Genomic DNA, 22837 nt, shown 5'->3' with positions numbered 1-22837 from the left:
AGACTATTTTCTTACTAAAGGTACGTGCGCACGGACGGACGGTCTTTGCGATTTTTGACGCCGACTCGAATCTTGAGTAAAATCTCGCGTGTGCCCGTGCTTTCACGACACGATTATCTCGTTCGTTTGATAATAATTATTGTCTCCGATAGTTTTCATGACGTCATCGTTTAATCAGAATCATTTCCTTTCAATTGTATGTTCCGCACGTGATTTTCGACATGATGGAAAACGACCGACTTGAGATTTTTGTCTTTTCGTGTGAAACGTCGGTGAAACTCTTGACATGACTCTAGTCGACAACAAAAAACGCAGACGAAGACCGTTCGTATGTCCGCAAGATTACAGCAATGTGTATGATCAGATCCATACATAGGCTATAAATTACTTACATTGTCTTGATATTAAGTTACACTGTGAGTTCGATAGTAATGTTGTCGAGAGGGGGGTGGGGGTTAAATCATCACACCAAAGGTTCGAATTAATAGATTTAATAATCAACAAAAAACCCTAAAGGGATTTAAACGTTAAAAAGTTAAGGTATAGCACCTTACCACCAAGGGTTATATAAAGGGAATCTATACTGAAAGTTATCTTAAGTTCCAAATCCAAGGTACATACTGGAAAAGTGTATACAAACACTAAAGAAAGCTATAAACCTAATAGAAGAAACTTCAATTACACCAAATTACAGAAACGACAATACTGATTGATAGAACAAGCTATCCTACATATATAAAGACAGAATGACCACAAAAACATAATAAAAATACAACTCAGGGGGTCATTACAGCTCAGATGAACAAATGTAGACACCAAGATGAACAAAGATCAGAAACAAAAAAAAATGAAATGAAATGAATGGAGTTTTACGTCCTACTCTTCTGCACCTTGTGGGCTAATGAAGACGGGCAACGACATGCCATGAGGAAAATTTTGCCAGGACAGCGGCATTAGCCTGCTCTTTTTCGATTTCCAACTGTCGAGGGATCTTTAACGTGCACAGCCTGTAGCACACGAGGCCTCGGTTTATTGTCCCATCCGAACGACTAGACGCTTTTTCCATGTCAGCCCCTCTTACCTGCATCACTGACAGGGGAAAGATCAGAAACAGAAAAGATATAGAAAGGTAGAAAAGGCAGTGAAGTGTAACTGTTAGTGTAATACTGTGAACTGAAAACAACTAATTACAATTTAAACCAGTTTAATTACACCCTTCAACAGTAACGTCATCCTTTTGAAAGGAACATAAACCACAGACGTCAGACAACCAGAGTACAATCATGTAGTGTAAGCAGAAGCTGTAAGTTTCTTCGATAAGCATAATATCCAAGGGTTAGGTAACTTTTGTCGAATCCCTTAACATTAATCAGAATCAAATCAATCAACTAGAGTATTATATTGCTCCAACCAGACTTCATAACATCCCGCTGGAAGTAAACTATGACATAAACTACTATTTAGATTACTATAAATGCATGAACACAACATCAAGGGAATTAATTTCAGTATTTCACATTAAATATGTTCAAGCTATTAATGTCTGTCGTCATCGAATTGATGTACACATATACTCAAGAAGATAAGATGCGAGAACCTTTATTATTATTCAATTGCTATATCAGTTATGATTTGACATATTAATTGTTGACCATAAAAGACTGATTCGTTCAAGTGAACTATATCTGTGTAGTATAAGCTTCTGCCGTCGAAGTTCTGTTTTTGAGGACTTAAAAATAAGTACACTATATTTTGTAACTGGAATATGAAATATTCGTATTCTAACAATTAGGCCAATCACTTAAATTACACAAGTCAATCACGAGGTCTTATGCAAAAATGAGAGTTCAGTTAATTTAATTTATATGTGAACAGAGTGAAACAGGTCCCAATTAAAAGTCGTTGGCTGTTATGCGACGTTGTACCGCTGCAACGACATAATATGAAATTATTATGAAAGTATTTAATTGATACCTGTCCAATTTGTTTTCATATGATTTCGGACAGTTCCACTTTAAACAAAATAATTTTGTAGGACAATAACACTGTTAATTAAAATCCAAACTAAAACATGCACGGATCTGTAAAAGCTGATCATTATAACATGATGGGTTTTTAAATAATAAATGAAGCAGTTTTGTTAATAACTACTTACATTCATTAAATTAAATATGCTTCACTGCCATTTTCTGAGTTATTGTCTCTATTGAAAACAAACTACAGTTATTGAAAACAAACTATTGTTATTGAAAATAAACTATTGTTATTGAAAACTAAGGTTTTATTGATTAAGGAGTAAGTTTAACATAATGATGATATCATTATGTCATTGATACCGGACTTTTGATAAGGTTGTTGTTTTCAACATAACCAGTGATGGAAGCGAATACTAAGTCTGATATCACCAACATTTCAACACAGAGATCTGGCCTAGGAACCATTCTTAATTTTTTCAAGCTCATATATGGACTTGTAAAATCTGTTGTTGGATTAATGTTTATATTGACGCTTTATTCTGTTATTGGGGCTTATATTTTCTTGGCTATTGAATCGTCTAATGAACAGGTTCAGAAGAACGAAATTAAGTTTGAAAGACAAGGACTGATAATGGTCTTAAAAAATATGACCTTTTCAGAAAATACGACTGACAATGAAGATCAGCTAAATAAATTGCTCATAAACTATGAAACAAACGTTATAAATGCGTACAGAAATGGAATGACTGCTTCATCAACTGGTGTCCAATGGCATTTTCAGTCTGCCGTATTTTACTGTTTAACAGTATATACTACCATAGGTAAGTTAACCTTTTAAATGAATATGTTATAGAAGATCAATTGTATTTCAAATTATTTTTATGCTCCCTTATCTCTTCAACCAGATATAATTTATTAAATAATTGTGAGAATAGTGTTTGCCAGTACTTATGGAACTTACGTAAAAATGGAAAATTAAATCATTTTAGGTTATGGATGCATCGTTCCTGTTACATCACTTGGTAGATCTGTAACAATTGTCTATGCCTTGATTGGGATACCACTTGCATTGGTTATCTTAGCTAAACTTGGGAAAAAGTTCACATGGTGGATTAAATTTATGTTCGCATTGGGCTGTAAGATTTTCAGAAAGACTTGTGGAAGATGTAACAAGGTGGTAGACAGTGGAGGAACGGAATTTAAAGACGTCCCGAATGGCACCGAAGTCAGACCTGGAGTAAAAGTATATTTCGGTTTTGAATTAGACACGGAATTTAATCTGAATCTTTTCTGGGCATTGTTGGTTTCATTAGCGTATATATTTCTTGGCGCAGTGATGTATTCGCATCTTGAGAACTGGACCTATCTTGAAGCAGCATATTATATATTTATATCTATAAGTACAATTGGATTCGGTGATCTTGTTTCTACAAATAGAGATTATTTCGTTCTTTACTCAATATACATATTCTTTGGACTTTCGTTAATATCAATGTGCATTAATGTTGCAATTGATGTTCTAACAAAGCAAATTCAAAAAGCGAAAATCCAAAGGGAAAAAATTAAGGAAAAATTGAGGGGGAGACGAATTGAACGAGGTAAAGCGATTGCAATAGACAAATGATAGGTATACTCAGACTCATGGCTCGCTATAAATGTCATTTTTCTTTTATGAAATTATATTATCACCATCCAAGATACAATAACAACATGCTCAGCATGTTAGTACAATTCATTTTAAATTTTGGTTATACCTGCTTGTATTATAATTTAGCAATTGAAGTATTATATTGAACTCAGGCTACATCAGATCGATTCGTTTTTTAAAACGATTGAATGAGTTTATCCTGTTCAAACTACATAAAAGTATATATGAAAACCTTCGTCGATGGACATTTTACTTGTGATTTATACAGGTACAATTCAATAATTCAATCACCCTTCCTCAATATTCAATCAACCCAACTAAGTATATGGTAATGGCCGAAAGCAGTCCAATAAGTTCAATAATGATCGCAACACAAGGACCGAAGGTCCGCCTGTTACTCATTATTGAACGCAGTGGACGTGCCATTACATACACATATAAAAACTTTTTCAAGATGTCCTGTCAGGATTTATCAAAAATATACTTGTTCCAGGTAAATATTATTCATATTTTATCGCTTCGACATTCATTTCAATGTTCAAGATTAGGGGTGGTAAAAACGTAAGCAATATCGATGGTTATTTACATGCAAGCACGTTCAGGGTATATTCTTTAAGTGATTATTATTTTAGTCTTTGTAAGACATATAGAAGCAGGAAGGTAAACATTAAGAACACAAGTTATATGGATATACTGTTTCTAGTTTTATTACATAGTACGTTTCGAAACACACACAGGTAACGTTATCAAGTAAAATGATTAACAACCAAACAAGACAAGATATATAGGTAAATCAATAGAAGCCAAAAAGGGATTCATGATCGTTATTGTTATATCCCTTTATAGCTTCTCCAATATTGTGTCACACTTCATATGGGCGTAAAGAAACACAGAAAAAATGTATATACATGTATATAATTTTAGAAAGAACAAAAAAAAAATTATTCTTATACAAAATACGAAACGTATAATAGGAGTGTTTCTGGTTTTGTAAGCAGCATAAGTATAGATGTTGTATCACCTACATACATAACCAAACAGTAATCTCAAATTTTCCCACACTACCTTATACACAGGATGAATAGGTCCATTTGCAATAGCAGTATTCATGTCCCAAAAATTCAAAAATATAACTGAATCTTTAAACTCTTCAAACTCTCTCTGCAGCACATCAATAAATATTTTTCCTTGAAAGTCATTTAAACACGATGGACACATTGTGTGATAAAACACATGAGGTGATTTAATAGCAACTTTTATATCTTTGTTTCTCTTTAAAGCGTTTCTAACTGCTGTTTTTAACGACCTTACATGGTTTATATATAGTGTGTAATGTTGTCTGACGAAATGACAAAAATAATGTAAAACAAAAATCACTTTTCCAGTGGATGGTAATTCATTGAGAGATGTAACTGCGGATTTCAGACTCATCTTACCATTAGCTTGTTTGTGTCCGTTGGGAAATGGAAATACATGAGGAGCCCATATCAGAGTAAAATTTATGTTTTTAGATTTACAGACAGAATACTCATACCATTTAGGTTTAGTCCATTCTTCCGTAGATTGATTACAATTAGTTAAATTTAGCATTGCTTTGTACCACTGTCTTGTTGTAGAGTCGCCATAGATAATCAGCGTTGTATTTTCTATACATGACAAAATGGAATCCTTTTTTATATGGTTTTTACATTTTAGTTGTTTCCATTCATCATGTTGAAAATATCCAGTTGGCATTTTGGTGTTCCAGGTATCTCTTACTGGCAGGCTGCTACAATTGACTCGCGGTTCTTCCAACCATCCTGAAAACAGAAATTAGTATTCTGGTATGTCGCTTGAACATCCAAAACAATTTTTCAACTTTTGAGGGAGTATAAACATGGTTCTGTTCAAAAGTGCACAAATTCAACAAAACTTACCGCTATCAACATGGACTTTTACTGATTGAAGAACTGTTTTAGTGTTATTTCTGAAAAACGAATGGGCGAGAATACATTGCTTTGTTAAAGGAAAAACAAATACCCCATCTTGCATTAGAGAGACATTATGAACCACCCAGTCTAGTACTGTCCAATTATTACTCCCGATTTTGTTATGCATTGGTCGGGATTGTGGTTGATGGAATTGTTTTGCTCGTTCGCATTAGAATTAAGGCATTTTATTAAGTTCACAGTCCACTTAATTATATTAAATGACGAAGTTAAAATAAAAATGAGATACCTATTAAATGTGATGAACTCTGCAGTGGTTACTGGTATCTGGGTATAATCAAAGTCATTTGCCAATTTAAAATCATCGCAGGTGAGAAGAGGATTGAGTGGTCGACCACAAAACCAGGGATAATTATCATTGACATCTGTTAAATTACACACGGATGTATAGCCAGGTATGGTAGAATACATAGAACATAACACATATTCCTGCAATTTTCCCTTTAAAAATATTCCATAATAATAGAATAGAGTTTTATATTGGCGTCGCCATTTCAACATAGATGCGATTGCTTCCCTTGTATAAGGTATAGCTGTGTGTATAATGGAATCTCCGTTCCACAGAGCTTTAAATGTAGCAATATAAGACCCATTTTTTAAATCTATAACATCACCGCTGGCTTTATAGTTACCATTTGTTGATTTCATCCAAACACGAATATCGTCACCTCCAATTAATCTTCGTCTACCTATTCCATCAATTAGATGAATTTTAACTCTAATTACATCACCAACTTTGTAAAGTTTCGAAGGTTGTTCCAAAACGACTTGGGACTTTGTGGCACTGGCTGAATTCAGTATATCTACAAATTCTTCATCATTTATTGTTTCTTTTTCAATCGGCAACATTTCCTTTTTAGGCAGAAAAGTTTTGTCGTTTATGGCACCAGATGGCAGAAGAACAATTTCTTTCGGGAAACATGCACACAGTGGCGTTTGGCACTGGTTAACACCTATAAGGTTCTCATGCATTGGACCTATACATTGTTGACGCATCCCATGTGCAACACAACGCATCGGCTTCAAGGATAAGTATATAGTAGGTCTTTTGGTAGTTAAGGCCACACCGGGTGCAGTCCTAACGACTGGTAACTTTGAAGTTGATATTTCTTGTAGCACCATGTGTTCTTTAACATCATATCTGGAAACTGTGGTTCCCGCCATTACAATTGAATTTTTAGGTTGGCTGAAACAGCAGAAACATTAAACATAAACTTACCTCAACAAACGTGGGTAAGACAATAGAGTAATGCATAACCCAAATAGCAAGAGTAAGGGATCTCAAACGTATATTGAACATCTGATTCTGATATTTATGCGTGTCATCGAGTGGCATCGAGCTTACTAGTGAGCACATCCTGCTTAATGTTTTCAGGAATAAGATAAAATTGTTTACATTACCTGTGAACTTGGGGCCGTTGTGATAGGAGGTGTGGCCACACTAAGTAGGTTAATGCCATCACAAATGATGAAAGTATTATGAAGCTAAACTTTTTCATATTTACGGTCAAATTAAACCAACACATAATTACAATACGCAGAAGGTGGACTAAAAGCAAAAGAAAGTAGACATTGGTATTGGCAGTAGTTATCTATGAAATAGGTCTATATCACTATATATAATACGTGACTCCAAAGTTTCAACCAAACGGTCACACCCAAGAAGTGCCTTGGAATGCCAGTTCCCGCATCAAATCCCACTGGTAGCACTGCTCTTTTATTGTTCAACTGGATTAAACCGGGATGCAGAGTCCGGGATGAAGAGTCGATGTTTCAGTGTCTTCAAGGGAGATATGAGAGTATGAGACCTTACAATTGACTCGAACAATTGGGAAAGTTATTACCCTTGTTCTTGAAAACGCGTTCAATTTCAAGCTCGCTAACACTCTGGAATGCACAATTCTTGGCGGATTTTGACGAAACTTGGTAATATGGTTCAGTATAATATAAAAAGAAGTGTATGACTAAAGGTTGACTATTTTATACTGGTGATTGTTACTGTTTGCCAAATATTTTTTATTCAAAATCAAAGCTGCCAGTGGGCGTATATTGTCTTGCCTGGCAAACTGTCTTTATATTCGTAAACATAATTATTATAAAAATATATATATTAAATGCATATTTAACTGGTTAGTACTCACCCTATCTCGAAGGATCGCTTGCTTTAAATGCACATTAAATATGTGCTTGACCGTGTTTTGGTGACACATTTTCTAAACTAACAATAGCTTCTGGCAAAGGGAGAACCTACTGGTTTGCCAGCTGTTTCTGTTTAATCTCGCCTTGTCCCCTTCCTCCAAAGGATTAGCTAAAATGGGAAAGAGATCATAGACATAAAATTAAAGAAATTTATTGCCTTATGTTGTCGAGGACACACCCAGGGTTCAGTAGAGAGATAGATATCTAACATCATCACAAACAATTTGAAAGTACAACCAAGAATAAAATTACTACGATGAACGTAGAATAAATATTTACTCTTAATTAAACTAATAAATATATCTATGGCCATCGTAATTCGTCCACAATTGTAAAGTCGTCCGGGAGGTTTCGTCTAATCAGTCAAGAATGTTTCCTTCTGGAGTGTTGACTATATAGGTCATAACACAAATCAATCGCACATATTACTGCATCGCACCCAGATCACTTCCGATCGCAATGTCGACACGAAACGTGGCAATATGACTTAGTAATGTATCTTGATTACTCACAGCAATTTTCAGATCGATCTGACACCCCATACTATGTTAGATCAATCGCTAAAGTCATAGCACAATTCCCCTAATGCTGCATCACACCCCGATCAACCTCGATCGCGATATCGACACGAAACGTGGCAATATGACTTAGTAATGTGTCTTGATTACTCCCAGAAATTTTCAGAACAATCAGACACCCCATACTCTGTTAAATCAATCGCTAAAGTCATGTCACAATCACTCCCCATCGCGACATCGACACGAAAAATGGCAATATGACTTAGTAATGTGTCTTGATTACTCACAGAAATATTCAGAACCATCAGACACCCCATACTCTGTTAAATCAATCGCTAAAGTCATAGCACAATTCCCCTATTGCCGCATCGCACCCGATCACTTCCGATCGATATCAAACTCGACAGACACAATAATATGTATTGATTAATCACAGAACTCTTTTGATGCATTGCACTGCAAACACTTCCAAAAACAATATCGTTTTAGTAGAACTGATGGGAACATGTGTCCTGTTTTACAGCCTATATTGCGATATGCCATTATGTGATATATCTTCTGACACACTAGTGTAATTTTAATATTCAGAAATGAGAACCGCCGAATTCTATATTACCTTAGCGTGGAAGTACAAACCTTCCCCCCCAGTTTATCCGAACATCTTATTTTGATAGAATAAAGTAGTAGTATACTCGTTTAAATCTTTGTTTAACACATTCGACATACAGAACGTTTATTGTTTATTATAAGAATATTTAATAATACTGTCATCATTACAATACAAGAATTCTCTTGAAATATATTTGTAGGGCTTTTTCAACAAGATGTAATCATCTGTGTTTACTTTTCAATTCTATTAAGGTTTCCATTTAATTTGATTTTTTAATTTGCATCCACTTAATATTTATAATAAAATATAATTGTGACTTCCTTCTGAACTTGGTTAAAATGGCTGCAGCTGCACCTACTTTATTTCTGCCAAATCAGGTTGAATTTAACCAGTTTACTTTAATGGACATTGGTATAAGATTTAAGAATGATCTTCCTGCGACCATTGATATTTGCCGTCAAAATGGATTATTGGCGAGGTCAGTTTTGTGTACAAATTGCAACGTTCAATGTGTGGAAGGCAGATATGCACGGGGCATTGACAGAGTGACATGGCGCTGTACGATATGCAGAACAACAAAAGATATCCGCATTGGAAGTTTTTTCGAAAGGTCCCATTTGCAAATATGACAAATTTTAGGATTAACATATCTTTGGGCCTATAGCTGTGGCTCGTCTAGGGCTTTATCGGTTGACCAGACTATGAGAGAATTGCAGATTTTTTCCGAATACACAATTGTCGATTGAAATCAGGTTTGCAGAGATGTATGTGTTAAGTATTTCATTAACCATCCTAAATTAGGTGGTGTAGGGCAGATAGTGGAAATTGACGAAAGTTCGTTTGCCAGTGGATCTTTGGTGGGTATGATCCTGCTCTGAAACTGGGATTTCTTGTGCCAGTTGCCCAGAGAAATGCTGCCACACTGAAACCAATTATTCAACAATTGATACTTCCCGGAACTGGGCAGCATACAACAACTTGGGAAATCTTGGCTATATACACCAAACTGTCAATCATACCCAAAATTTTGTTAATCCGGTGAAAGGTATACAACTAACAGAGGGAATGTGGCAAAAAGCAAAAAATAAGATGAAAACTATGCACGGCACCAGTAGGGAATTCATTGCAGACTACATGGCTAAATTTATGTCACTGTCACTGAATTGTCACTGGTTTCTAAAACACTCCAGTAGAGCATCTCTGTATTTTGAATCTGTGTGGACACCCCTTTCCGAACGTCGCAAAGCAAGACGATTAAATACTTACCACAAAATTATCCATGATCATTCACCTCAATACTTAATTGATTTTAATGAAGAAATAAATTCCTATACTTATCATGATTATAGCCATCGAAATTTCACGAATCAAAATGTCCCATATGTTAGAACTATTATGTCAAAGATCAATCTTCAGCACTACCATCAATGACTGGAATGAATTAGATATTAATACCAAGCTAATTGGTGATTTTAATACTTTTAAATACAATGTCAAAAGATCACTAATAAATACCGGTAAGGCCCCTAAGTATTAATCCCTTTTAAACAGGTTTGAAAATATTCAACATACAAAACTGCGACACGGCCGAAGCTCACTTAAAGGTGGTTATTTAGATTTAGAATAGTAGATGATTCAATGTGCTTGTGTGGCTTTCAAGAGGAAGATGCCCATCACTACTTTTTTGATTGTCCATTATAATATTATGTTATCCAAAGTCATGTCCTCAACAGATACAGGTAGATTTTACATTGTTTAATATTGACAGTATACTATGTGGTGATCCTAATCATATAATTCAAATGTTAAATTATTCGAGCATGTACAGCAGTTTATTAGAACATCCCAACGATTTACAAATTGAAAGTAATAATTGATTGTTAAGTTATTTATCCATATGATTCATCTAGAACTTGTCGGTGGCGTATTGTATTGTATTGTATTGTATTGTATTATAAATGTATTTATATTTTTATCGTGTGAAATGGAAAACACCTATATGTTTGGAGAGAGTGATCCATTTGAATTCCAATAAAATATGTTTGAACATTAAACATCAGCATACCTAAGTTTATATGGAAGTGATTGCAGTTCTGTTCTTATATTCCTCTCCATCATTAATTGTCAATATCCTGTTGATTGTAGTAGAGTCGTTCTGGAAAGCATCATAAATTTCTTCCAGTAATTTAGCTGTAATTGGTAAATTATGTTGTACAGCATCAATATATTGTTCAACGTCATGTTCTGAGGCTTTTACTTCAATTTCAGCACTTTCTTCCAATGAAGCTATTGACAAGGTATCATGAACTATCCTTTCATTTCAAGTATATTGATAAAGTCTTCTCAATCTCATCAGTAACTTTTATTAATATCTTGTTTGATGATGAATGATGAATGGTTTATGATCTGTCAACAGCTTAAACATTTCTAAATCAATCAAATATCTTGGAAATTTGTAACAGACCCATACTCTTGCTAAACATTCTTTTCCGATCTTTGCCCATTTCTTCTCATCTCTTCCCTTCTGTGGATTTGGGCGTAATCTTTGTAACTCCAACTGTGTGACTAAAATATTCTGGGGTTGTTTTATTTTTGGTAACATCAGTCTTTCACGTTTGACAATTTCATTACATCTACACATATTCTTATTTTTCCTGTTGATTTTTAAATTGGTGCTATAGGAGCACACCAATCTGTAGGCTCTGTAATCTTCTGAATGATATCATCCTTTACCATACCATTTAATTCATTCTGACTTTGTCATTCTATTCTTACTGGTGGACACTTTGCTTTACCTCTTCAATACGTTGGATTTAGTTCATTGCAGTAGCAACACCTCTACCCAATAGATTTCCTTGATTTTTACTTCTGATTACATAATATACATTATTACACTTGTATAGTTTTTGATAATAGTTTATCTCAGCTACAAATCTGCCTTTACATTTCAGCAAAACTAGCAAAGTAGATGGTTTAAGATCTGTTGCACAGATTTCCTCAAGCAGGAAACCATCTGGGTGCACGGTATAAATATACCTAAAGAACATAGGTATAACAGGGAGAGATTGGAGACAGTCATTCATAGCATCCGCTGGGAACAGCGAACGTTAACCTGTCATCTACCTACCCTACCGACAGTCATTCATTCATTGGCTTTGGAAGGGATCACGTTAAGATTGTTGCGAAATGACATGAAATATGCCGTAATTCAGATATTGATATAGGCCTAAACAAAACAGTTGTAAAGTCAGTGAAAGCTAAAATGCCGAAATTGACATTGAATAAATTTTCTGGAGAACCTGTTGACTGGCATACATTTTGGGACAGTTTTAATGCTGCTATTCATTCAAAAGAGGACATTTCAAAAATTGACAAATGTAATTATCTGAGAAGCTTATTGTTCTGATAATCTCCTTATTAAAACTTTCGGTGATGAGACACCCAGACTAAAGTCTTAGTACAATTAGCCGTAGCTATTAGAGATGTCAGCAACCAAGTTCTGGATATAGCCCTTCAAAAATACCCGCACCTACAAGGTCTTGAATTAGCCGACATACCTGCCCAGTCTGATGACGTAGAAGTTCATGTATTGATCGGCACTGATTACTATTGGAACTTTTTAATGGTGTTACCAGAAGGGGGGAGACGGGAGGTTTTGTCGCTCTTCAATCAAGGATAGGATGGATTTTATCCGGTCCAGTTATACTTACCTGTGATAATTTACCTGCATGCTCAGTAAACTTTACTTCTAAAAATTGACTGTTCTTAAGTACCTATAGCCGAAGATAATTTAAATGTAACAGATGATTTGGAGAGGTTTTGGGATTTAGAAACGATAGTAATTCGAAAGGATGAATTTTCTGTTTATGATCAGTTTATAGAAGATATACAATTTGGAGATGGTAGATACGCAGTAGCCTTACAGTTTAAAGAGGATCACCCACTTTTACCTGATAATTTCCTACGTCGTCTAAAATTGAAACAAAACGTTTTACACGAATACAATAGAATTATCAAGGATCAACTGAAAGATGGAGAGAGTAGAAAAGGAAACCACACCAATCATAGGGAATCACCATTATTTACCGCATCACGAAGTAATTCGACTGAATAAAGATAAAACCAAAACTAGACCCGTCTATGACGCCTAAGCTAAAGTTAACCCTCAAAGTCCAAGTTTGAATGACTGTTTATATTCAGGTCCGCCACTAACACCCTTAATATTTGATATCCTGGTGAGATTTCGTTTAAATAAAATAGCAGTAATCGTCGACATAGAGAAAGCTTTTCTGAATAATTCCATTAAAGTAAATCATCGTGATTACCTAAGATTTCTTTGGGAAGATTAACCGTCCAAATATAGACATTTATAGATTTACGCGTGTAGTTTTTGGACTAACGTCAAGCCCTTTACGTTCAAATGCAACCTTGCGTCACCATTTAATATATATATATTTAATATACCGTTATGCAGTGGTGTAACCTATTTTCGTGGATATAAGGATTCAACACCGAATTTCGTCAAAGTTAAAAAAACGAAATTTTTTTTTTATGTCTTAGATGTTTCGTCAGATATTCTACAAAATAATTAAAACTGGTTTATTTCGATTTTCTTTATGAATCCTTCACTTTGACCCATATTTCATGAGCAACCAACTCGGCAACGGCGGCAGAATGCGTCATCTATTTTCGTGTACAATGTTTGATCTATAAATAAGTCTAGAAAAACACGTTGTATGGATACCTCCTCTTAGTATTTATCTTCAATATCAATTCATTATAACTAGTGACAATCCCTTCAAAGAACCACGATTTAAAAAAAAAATTATTGCTAAAAGTCACTGAAACAACATAAGAATATGGTCCACTTTGTGTTCCATAGAAATTTTCTGCTGACACGGAATCCGCTAGTTGATCACGTGACTTCATTCATTGGACTACATTCTAGCAGACGACACTTGGAATTCCGATTACGGCTTGGGATTATAAGGAAATTTGGCCGATAAAAATTGGTAACGTTTGGTAATAAGTGAAATCCGCCATTTTGTATTTGTCAAAGTATACATTAATACATTTTACCTTGCTTGAAACTACTGGATTCATTCTACTAGCTGATATTGTAGAGAAAACCCATGTTTATTAAAGCAAACTAATGCGGAGGTCGCGCAAGGTCGCTCATGTAAATTATTAATCCTTTCCGGAAATCCACGAATAATAGGTTTCCACGAAATTGAATTACTCGACTGTTACTGATTATGCGTCGGGTTTTAATTGTATAAAAACTGCTTTCGACCAGTGTAAAAAGCTTAAATTGACATTACTTGAAGGTGGTTTTAATTTGAGGAAATGGAACAGTATTGAACTTTTAAATATAATAAATAACAATGTTGAATTTACCAAATCAAAGATTGAAAACGGATTTATTGCTGAAGACGATCAAAGCTATACGAAGTTTACTTTGAATCAAGATAACGGTCCTAAAGTACTTGGAATATCATGGAATACTCAGTCGGATGTATTTATTTTTGACTTTAAAACGTTAACTCCTACCAAAGACATTACAAAGAGATTAGTTTTGAGTATCGTCGCCAAATTTTATGATCCCGTTGATATATTATCGCCAATTGTACTGAATTTTAAAAGAAACTTTGCCAAGAGAATTTGAATCGGGACGATTCTCTCGATGATAAACTGTGTATGAAATGGAAATCCTTATTAACAGATTTACAGAAGAAGAATCAAATACCTATCCCTAGATGTTATTGTCCTGATTTTTTTTTACTGATAAAGCTGAAATTGAATTACATGCCTTTGGAGATGCATCCGAGAATGCATATGGAACCTGCATCTACTTGAGATGTCGAAATGAAGAAGAAATCCACTGTTCCTTGATAGCATCCAAGACTAGAGTCTCGCCTTTACCAAACAAACCATGCCGAGATTGAAATTGTTAGCCTGTTTAATTTCTGCACATCTTGCAAGGAGTATAGAGAAATCATTTGATGACGTCTTAGACATAAGCCGAATAGTTTATTGGTCTGATTCACAAGTAGCACCTAGTTGGATACGTAATACAACCAAGGAATACAGACAGTTTGTCCAGAATAGCGTACTTGAGATCCGGAGAATTAGTCCAACTGAAATGTGGAATTATTGCCCTACATCCTTTAACCCAGCTGATATTTGTTCCATGGGAGCAACTCCAACTGAATTAATTAATAACCATAAATGGTGGAACGGTCAATGACCGACTCAGAATGATCCTGAATTATTAGTCGACGTAGATGTCGAATTAAAGTCCAGTACAGTCACGTGTTTAGCCAAGTGTTTCGTATAACCACACTTGTATTGCGTTTTGTGAGAAATTTGAAATTGATCCAGGAAAATCAGAAGCTTAATGAACTTTCAAATGAAAAATTAATTGAATCTGAGAAATTATGGATTAAAAATATACAATCTGAATTAAGGACAAAGCCAAACTTTAGAGAAACGCTGTATTGGTCTTTTGTATTTTCGGTAAATGGAAAAACATTTAAAAGCGCTGAACTAAAATCAATTGTGTCGTCGAAAGGTATGTCATGGAAATATAACGTAGAATTATCCCCATGGTGGGTCCTAGTGTTTCCATTGGATATTTCGTTTGTGTCCATGAAGATAAAATACCCCGATTAAATTGGTCCCTAGCGGAAGTTGAGAAACTTTTAACAGGTCGAAATGGAAAATTCCGCGCAGCTATCGTTCGTACCCATGATAAACGTGGTGAACTTTGTGAAATGAATAGACCTTAACAAAATTATTTCCGGTCGAACTTGTCCAAGATAATGTTGATTGAACTTGAAAATTGAACTTGAATTTGAATTTTACAACTGAACATTTTTAGTTGAACTTTTGATGGTCTACACAATCAAGGGGGGAGTGTTTTGTGAAATGACATGAAATATGCACGAGATTTGGACAAACTGACAGTTAAAGCTTTCCCATCACTGTCGCTTTGCAACACCCTCGCTCTCAATTATAGAAATTGTTTGTTGATGTTGATGTCAGCATTTGTGAAATTTTGAACTTTGTATGAGTAAAACTGAATGGTTGAGTCTGAAATAGTGTTTGTTTTTATTTGAACCTAACTAAATTCGCAACATAGCTGTAAGTAAGATCTGTGGTAGAATTATTTTTAACCTGAAATACAAATTCTCATTAAAAAATAATAGGTTGACGAATGTGCAACGACAGTAGATTCACAGTGATATCAATATTTCATCAGTTGTTGCCTACGGCGAGGGCTAGACAATGATTTGCTTCATTAAAAGTGAATTTTCCTTAACTCGACTCAAGTATTCTTCTTCAGGGTTCAATTTAGATTGGACAATTTTAAAAGCAACTCATCAAACCAATTCAGTTTTGGTTGATCAAGTTAAATATTTATTAGCTCCTGATAGAAAATGGTTAACTTATCAAAAATTTCCAGTTCAGACGATGCGATACTGCTAAAATTGAACCCTGAAGACTATAATAAGCTTATAAGTTTATACGTCCTAAGTAAAGGCGTAGGTAGGCCTGTCTGACAAAAGCGTTAAGTCTTCCTGACTTTTTGCCATAATCTGGAAAAACATCCCTTCAGCTGAACACTTTGAAAATTAGTTTAAGATGGAACGAAGAGTTAGATTAGACTGAAATTTGCAGTATATTTTTAGGACACACATTAATATTTTTCTGTCAAGTTTCGATAAAAAAACGTTAAGGGTAGGTGCGAAAAGGCAAAAGTGCCAAGCATCGGCGTTCAGTATGGGAACATTTTTGTTGGCGGACAGATTTCAAAGCAATTAACTATTCGCCATTGTGCAATGAACATTTTTCATTGGACATTTTCGCTTTACCCTCTGAAATACTAGACTTTACGAGATGTTGCCCTTTGCATTCAGCGGAACAGTACTGTAGGTAAACCCAAAACGCCTGTTGGTTGCCAGATAAGGACATAAGGGTAGGACATAAACAAATATCTGACATTTTATCTATGCAGGTTAAACTGGTGATAAAGTTTTAAGATCTAGTAGTTTACTTCACTTTTAGAATATAACGTTTACTTTGAGTGCTAAGAATTCCGTTTCAAGTCTGCAAGTTTTAATCTGTACATAATCAGTAGGTAAACTGTAATCTACTTTTTTAAAACTCTAGATCGCATACACATGCGTTTAAATAACTGTGTGTTAATTAGAATTACATTTATTGTATGTATCCAGTATCCATATAAATAATGATGCATCTTTAAAATCTACCAACATAATAATATACCTATATGGGATGATACTCGGATATTTTTTTCATGACTAATGGTGTCTATGCCGGATAAACTGTTAACGAGATAATGAGAAAAACGCTACACTTTTCTTGAATGACGAAGTAATTGCTACATAGATCCTCGCCGACTTCGATATTAAGATATTCTCACTTGATACATCCAGCTAGACGGTGAACATTTACACATAATATAATATTATACTCTGAGTCTGTGGTAGTATTCAGCATTTTCAGAAGATGGTAGTCGCTCGGGTTAGGTCTTTTTCTAGAACGCATTGGTGCTGCTAACTGGTTCGTCGCTTTTGCCTTTACATTTCCCCCAAAAGTCCGACAATTTGCAGATCTTAACTGTAATGATGAAGCAGGGGGAACGAACAGAGGTTCTCATTACACCCAATAGATACAATCAAAAGAGTTGGTCTAAGTATATTGAAGAAAGTTTATTGAGGCAAAAGCGACAAATAATTAGTGCTGCTGCGATGGAGGAAAAATCAAGCAAGTGGAAAAAGGTAATAACTAGGTGAATGTCGCCTACTGAAAAGGCGACTATTCCCACTACTCTAACATCGATCATGAGTACTAACGTACGGACCGGTAATTCATATGCCATCTGTTTCCATGTTAAATCACAAAATTCAATCTTCTATAACTTTATTCCAGAAATCTCTCTAAAGACTTTCCAATATGTCACATGAAAGCCTGACCAATACTTAGTTTCATGACTGTCACTGCACACAATACTTTTTTTTAGAATTATCCATCCGTATGAAAATCTCTCATCATCTCACAAAATCTGAAAGAAAATGCAATTTCAGACATCAATTTCCAAATCTAGACCAAAAATTAGTCAAAAATAGTCATGCAAAAACCCACAAAGGGAAAAAGAGGATTTCTACAAATAACATGGGACTACATTTTTAGTTGTCTGAGTCCGTACAATAGAAGTATTTAAGAGTTACCTACCATATAATGTTTTATTAAGTAATGTGTATACCCCACTACAATCTTCTTAAAATTAAATTATGATTTAGTTTCTTATTATTAATATTTTGTAGGTTTTTTATCCGTCTCTGAGATCGACGAAAATAAATAACGAAGCGAAATTGTAATTTAGTTTTATTTAGACTGACCCCACTAAGATATGTGCCTCGAAATACAATTTTATTGTGTTATTTCATTCCATTTCAGTCCAACACGTTGTTAAAAGGTGTCAAAAAAAGTCATAGATCCGTCTAATATAGTGGAAACGTGGATTGAAACAAAACATTTCTGCAATATCCCTGTTCCTCCCGGTCAATGGTTCAGCTCTGTACCGATACTAAATGTTTTGGAAATTCTCAAAAATGTAAAACACCAAGACTAAACTTTCATTCGGTTTTTTTTTATGAGGTTTTATTTTTAATATAGCCACTTCAGTTAGGTCTAAGGAACTGTGACAACCAAAAATATCTAAAAATCGAAGAGCTATCACGATGTGTTTATTCCACTTTTCGATACAAATGACGCAATTTTTTTGCCTAAATGAAATGAAGTTCTACGTCCTACTTTTCTGCACCTTGTGGGCTAATGAAGACGGAAAGAAGCGCTAGGACAGGCGATTTTTGCCTTGTTTATGTATTTGTCATTATTTATTACAGCCATGCAAATGATAAAGAAGACAGCAGTATCATTGTGCATTGACGTAGGTATATAGTCAGATTGCACACTGAAGGGGCAGAAAAATAGTTGGCAGAAAAGGTGGTTTAAGAAAATAATTTAACCGCACATCAGTTAGAAAATTACTTGTTGCCGATAACCCAATTTTACCAATTCAACAGAGACATTACGCAATTATTTTGTGAGGGTTTTCTATTGCATCCTAAGGCAAGTTATTCTTCGATATTTGTTCATATGCGAAGTGTTATTTTGGTAAGCCAGTCCTTGATTTCATTAACTCATTATGACGAAAATCCATGGTGGTGGAATGCATTCATAGTTGTTTGTTACTGTAACTTCCCACAATCTCAAATCCATAGTAATGAAACTTTCGTATCACAATATTATAAATAGGTAATATCATTAAGAGATTTAATTTAATTAGACAAAAGTAATTTGTCCTCGGGACTCTAAAATCTTAACAGAATTAATACGATTCTTCTATTTTATCCACTGTCATGATACTACTAAAATCTCATAATAGAACTCATGGTTAGTTATGGTCAGAGTTGTCTTTTGTGGATAAGAGAAGAAATATAGAAATTGATATAGACAACCCATACAATATTGTATAATCTTTAAGACTGGTTTGATTTGCTGTGACAACAAACTAAAGTAGGCTTAACAATCATATGTACCTCACCGTACAAACGCACTGGAGGTGTGCCTCCAATCTCGGTGAAGTCTGTTATCAACACACTACAGGTTCTGTTGGTTGTTCTAGTGGAGCCTCGTATAATTATGACTATCTGCATTTGTTATTTCTTAAAATATCGTTAAGATTGTCAAAAAGATTCGTCGATTCTTCATGATGCCAATTCTCATGACGAAGACTAAAGAATTAAGACAGTTCAGGGAGAACACATCATATTTTTGGAGTTGTTTCATATTTTTAAAAAATGGATTCAATATTATTGACGTCACCATAAAATCTATCTGACTTGCTAAATTTAACAACACTGATTTACAACTTTACTTTCCGGTTCGGTTGGTTTGCATTTAAAACCCACCAGTCGGTAGGTTTCATAGTACGGGGAGTGGGTCTTACAAGAGTTTAACTTTATCTTGCCAAATAGAAAGATAGCTTGCCAGGCAAGGTAATATACGCCCACTGGCAGCTTTGATTTTGAATAAAATATTTGGCAGTAGCCTACAATAACAATGAACAGTATAAAATATTCAAAATTTAGTCATACACTTATTGGGGCGATACTGAAATATTACCAAGTTTTGTCAAACTAGCAAGAATCGTGCATTTAAGTGTTTACGAGCTAAAAATTGAAAGCGTTTTCAAAACAATGTATTATAATAGGGTTCATCAATAATATCATTGATAATAAAAAATTTCACAAAATTTCGTCAAAATCTGTCAAGAATTGTGCCTAATCGAGTGATGACGACCTACATATTGAACGTGTTGTCAAAAACAAGGACAATAACTCATACTTAATATTTTTTCAATTTTCACTTTCATTTTCAATAGAGTGATTACAAACACTCACGTGCGAAACCTATGTAGCGTTTTTCACCACGAAAAACCCTGATCGTTTTAACACAATGCTCAACAGGAGTCGGTAGAAATCATCTTGATCTAATTGTACACAAAGACTTAGCTTTATGTAACTTGACTTTGAAATCAAGAGGAATCGCATTCTCTTTATACATCTCTCACTATTATCCCATTTCTTAAATGTGACTGATGTATAATCATTGTAAGTACAACTCGTGCTTTTATAATATTCACCTCTTTTCTACCCACACATATGTAATAGTGTAGGCGTTAGTTGCTCTTTGGGAAAGTGTTTTATAAATAATTAATAATAGTAGATGTTTGTAATGAATAGAGCTAATATATTTCAGTTTAACAGAATTTTCTCTGAGGTATATTCGATGAAAGATACTTAATAAAATGGACGATAGCACAACAATGACTCATGTTATGGCACTGATACCAGGGAAACTTAACTATCATTTGCTAAAAGTGAAACGATTCATTAACAGTTTTCGTGTAATCATGTTAGCCCTTACAATATGTCTGCTTAAATTTTATTTTCTTACATGCAGGATGGATTTCGGTGTCAAGCTGCATTATATATTTTGTATAATAATATTGTTTTATACCAAGTCATTTATTGTATGTTTGACATATGGACAAGATTTTTAAGAGGAATCAATAGCCTAATAAGTGTGTTATATATATGGACACATGACTCATATTGTTATTTTGTATATTAATTGATAATAGTCTTTAGTCCTCAAATTGTATTCTTAGTCACTCACTAAGCTAAACATTGAGGCGGATGTAGGTTGCGAGACAGGGCATTCTAAATCTTACAAAACTTCTGATGTCTGTCTAGTACTCTCTCTTTTTGACGAATCCCATTGGCAAGAGTGATTTATAAAAATAATTCAAAAAGAGTGGACAGCTTGGCAAGAGTGATTTAAATCTTCCAACGTTCTCGAGCCGGCCTGTAACGGACTATGAATGGTAGGTTCAATGGAGACGCGTGTTCCCATTATTTCCATTGAACCAGCTGTAAATAAATAGTTAGTCGTAGCCTTTATCTCTCAGACGTTTCCTGGATGGAGGCTGCAATGATAAAGGATATTGTATTAACATCTACTGCAAAATCAGATGTTTAGATCTTCACCAAAGTCTGACGTAGTGAACAGCATATTGTGATTATATTGTCAGCAAGATTAGACTGTATTTAGTGAGACGTACACGGTACTTCCTTCCAACTTCTTAGAGTAACATTGTTATAAGGTAATAATGTTCTGATAATATAAGACAAAATAAAGTCTTTTTCACTGCTTTTTGTATACATAAACAAATTTCTCAACCGTCTAAAGTCCACGAATGTACATTATACCAAACCACCAACATTCCCTTTTTAAATTGACGATTTTACAAATATGTGATATCACATCGTTGCTGCTTATTCTAAATTTCTAAAAGATTTTGTCTAATCCTGTATTTCAACCTTACTGTTCAAATTAAAGGAAATTTCGATACTGCAGTACAATACTTGTTATAAGAAAGAATTACTACTACTTTAGATTATATAAAAGTAAAATGACAAGGCTTGCGCTTGAAATAAAATAAATCTGATGCTCTTATTTAGACCTGAAAAGGTAATAGAGATTTATTGTCACTCGGTATTTATCTATGCATAGGTTGTGTCCATCACAGTCCAAACATCAAAATCAAATATTTTCCTTTTGCCTAAAATCCCAGGAAACATGGATATGCCTCTTGAAGTAACTGTTGAATACTACCAACGCACTCGGTCTTAATGGCCATACTGATTGAAATATTAAGAAGATACCAGCATCCTTCATTTTTTCTACGAAGGATTTTTATCGACAAATGCATTAACATCGGTGGCGTTTCAAGGAAACATTAGCTGAGGGGAACATTTTCAAGGGGGACCACATGCCCGTGTTTCCCGAATTGAACAATATGTGCATATCCGAAGTTATCTTTTCGCAATACACATTTCTTTCTTTTCTATACTGATTGATCGGATTAATCTTATTATTTTCTTAATATACCGTATTATTATTGGAACTATTGTTTGTTAATTTCCCTTGAATCAATTATTCACAGACTTATTGTGTTTTATATCTCATGAGGTTCTGAATTCGTGGATTGGTCGATCCGCGAAAGTTAAGCACTCACGTACGTTCCATAATATATCCCTTTGTGTTTTTGTTAAAGGCATGTATTTGATCATTCCACAAATATGTTACTAAGTAAGAACAGGAATATCCGGTAAAGCTGGTTTCCCCATTGATGCTGGTCAAATCGAAAAAGCTTCTAGTCGTTCGTATGCAACAATATACCGTTTGGTACTGGCTGTGCACTTTAAAGGTTCCTCTACAGTCCTCATATACCCAATACAGTT

General features: G+C 34.6%; 3 protein-coding genes across 3 annotated transcripts; 2 read left to right on the top strand and 1 right to left on the bottom strand.

Moving 5' to 3' along the window:
- Positions 1-2376: 2376 nt before the first annotated feature.
- Positions 2377-3600, top strand: LOTGIDRAFT_109014 (hypothetical protein; the record flags this gene model as incomplete). Its single annotated transcript, XM_009068185.1, has 2 exons — positions 2377-2797; positions 2966-3600. The coding sequence occupies 2 exons, from the start codon at positions 2377-2379 to the stop codon at positions 3598-3600; spliced, it is 1056 nt and encodes a 351-aa protein (XP_009066433.1).
- Positions 3601-4641: 1041 nt separating this feature from the next.
- On the bottom strand, positions 4642-6776 carry LOTGIDRAFT_155642 (hypothetical protein; the record flags this gene model as incomplete). Its single annotated transcript, XM_009068184.1, has 3 exons — positions 4642-5423; positions 5541-5590; positions 5842-6776. The coding sequence occupies 3 exons, from the start codon at positions 6774-6776 to the stop codon at positions 4642-4644; spliced, it is 1767 nt and encodes a 588-aa protein (XP_009066432.1).
- Positions 6777-9899: 3123 nt separating this feature from the next.
- Positions 9900-10073, top strand: LOTGIDRAFT_98649 (hypothetical protein; the record flags this gene model as incomplete). Its single annotated transcript, XM_009068183.1, has 1 exon — positions 9900-10073. A coding segment is annotated over one exon (174 nt), but the record flags the coding sequence as incomplete, so codon positions are not given.
- Positions 10074-22837: the final 12764 nt, after the last annotated feature.

The sequence above is a fragment of the Lottia gigantea genome, assembly GCF_000327385.1.
Source record: "Lottia gigantea unplaced genomic scaffold LOTGIsca_9, whole genome shotgun sequence".
NCBI classification, from domain to species: Eukaryota; Metazoa; Mollusca; class Gastropoda; family Lottiidae; genus Lottia; species Lottia gigantea.
Note: the sequence above shows the minus strand (reverse complement) of the source record. Positions and strands in the feature narration are given on the sequence as shown.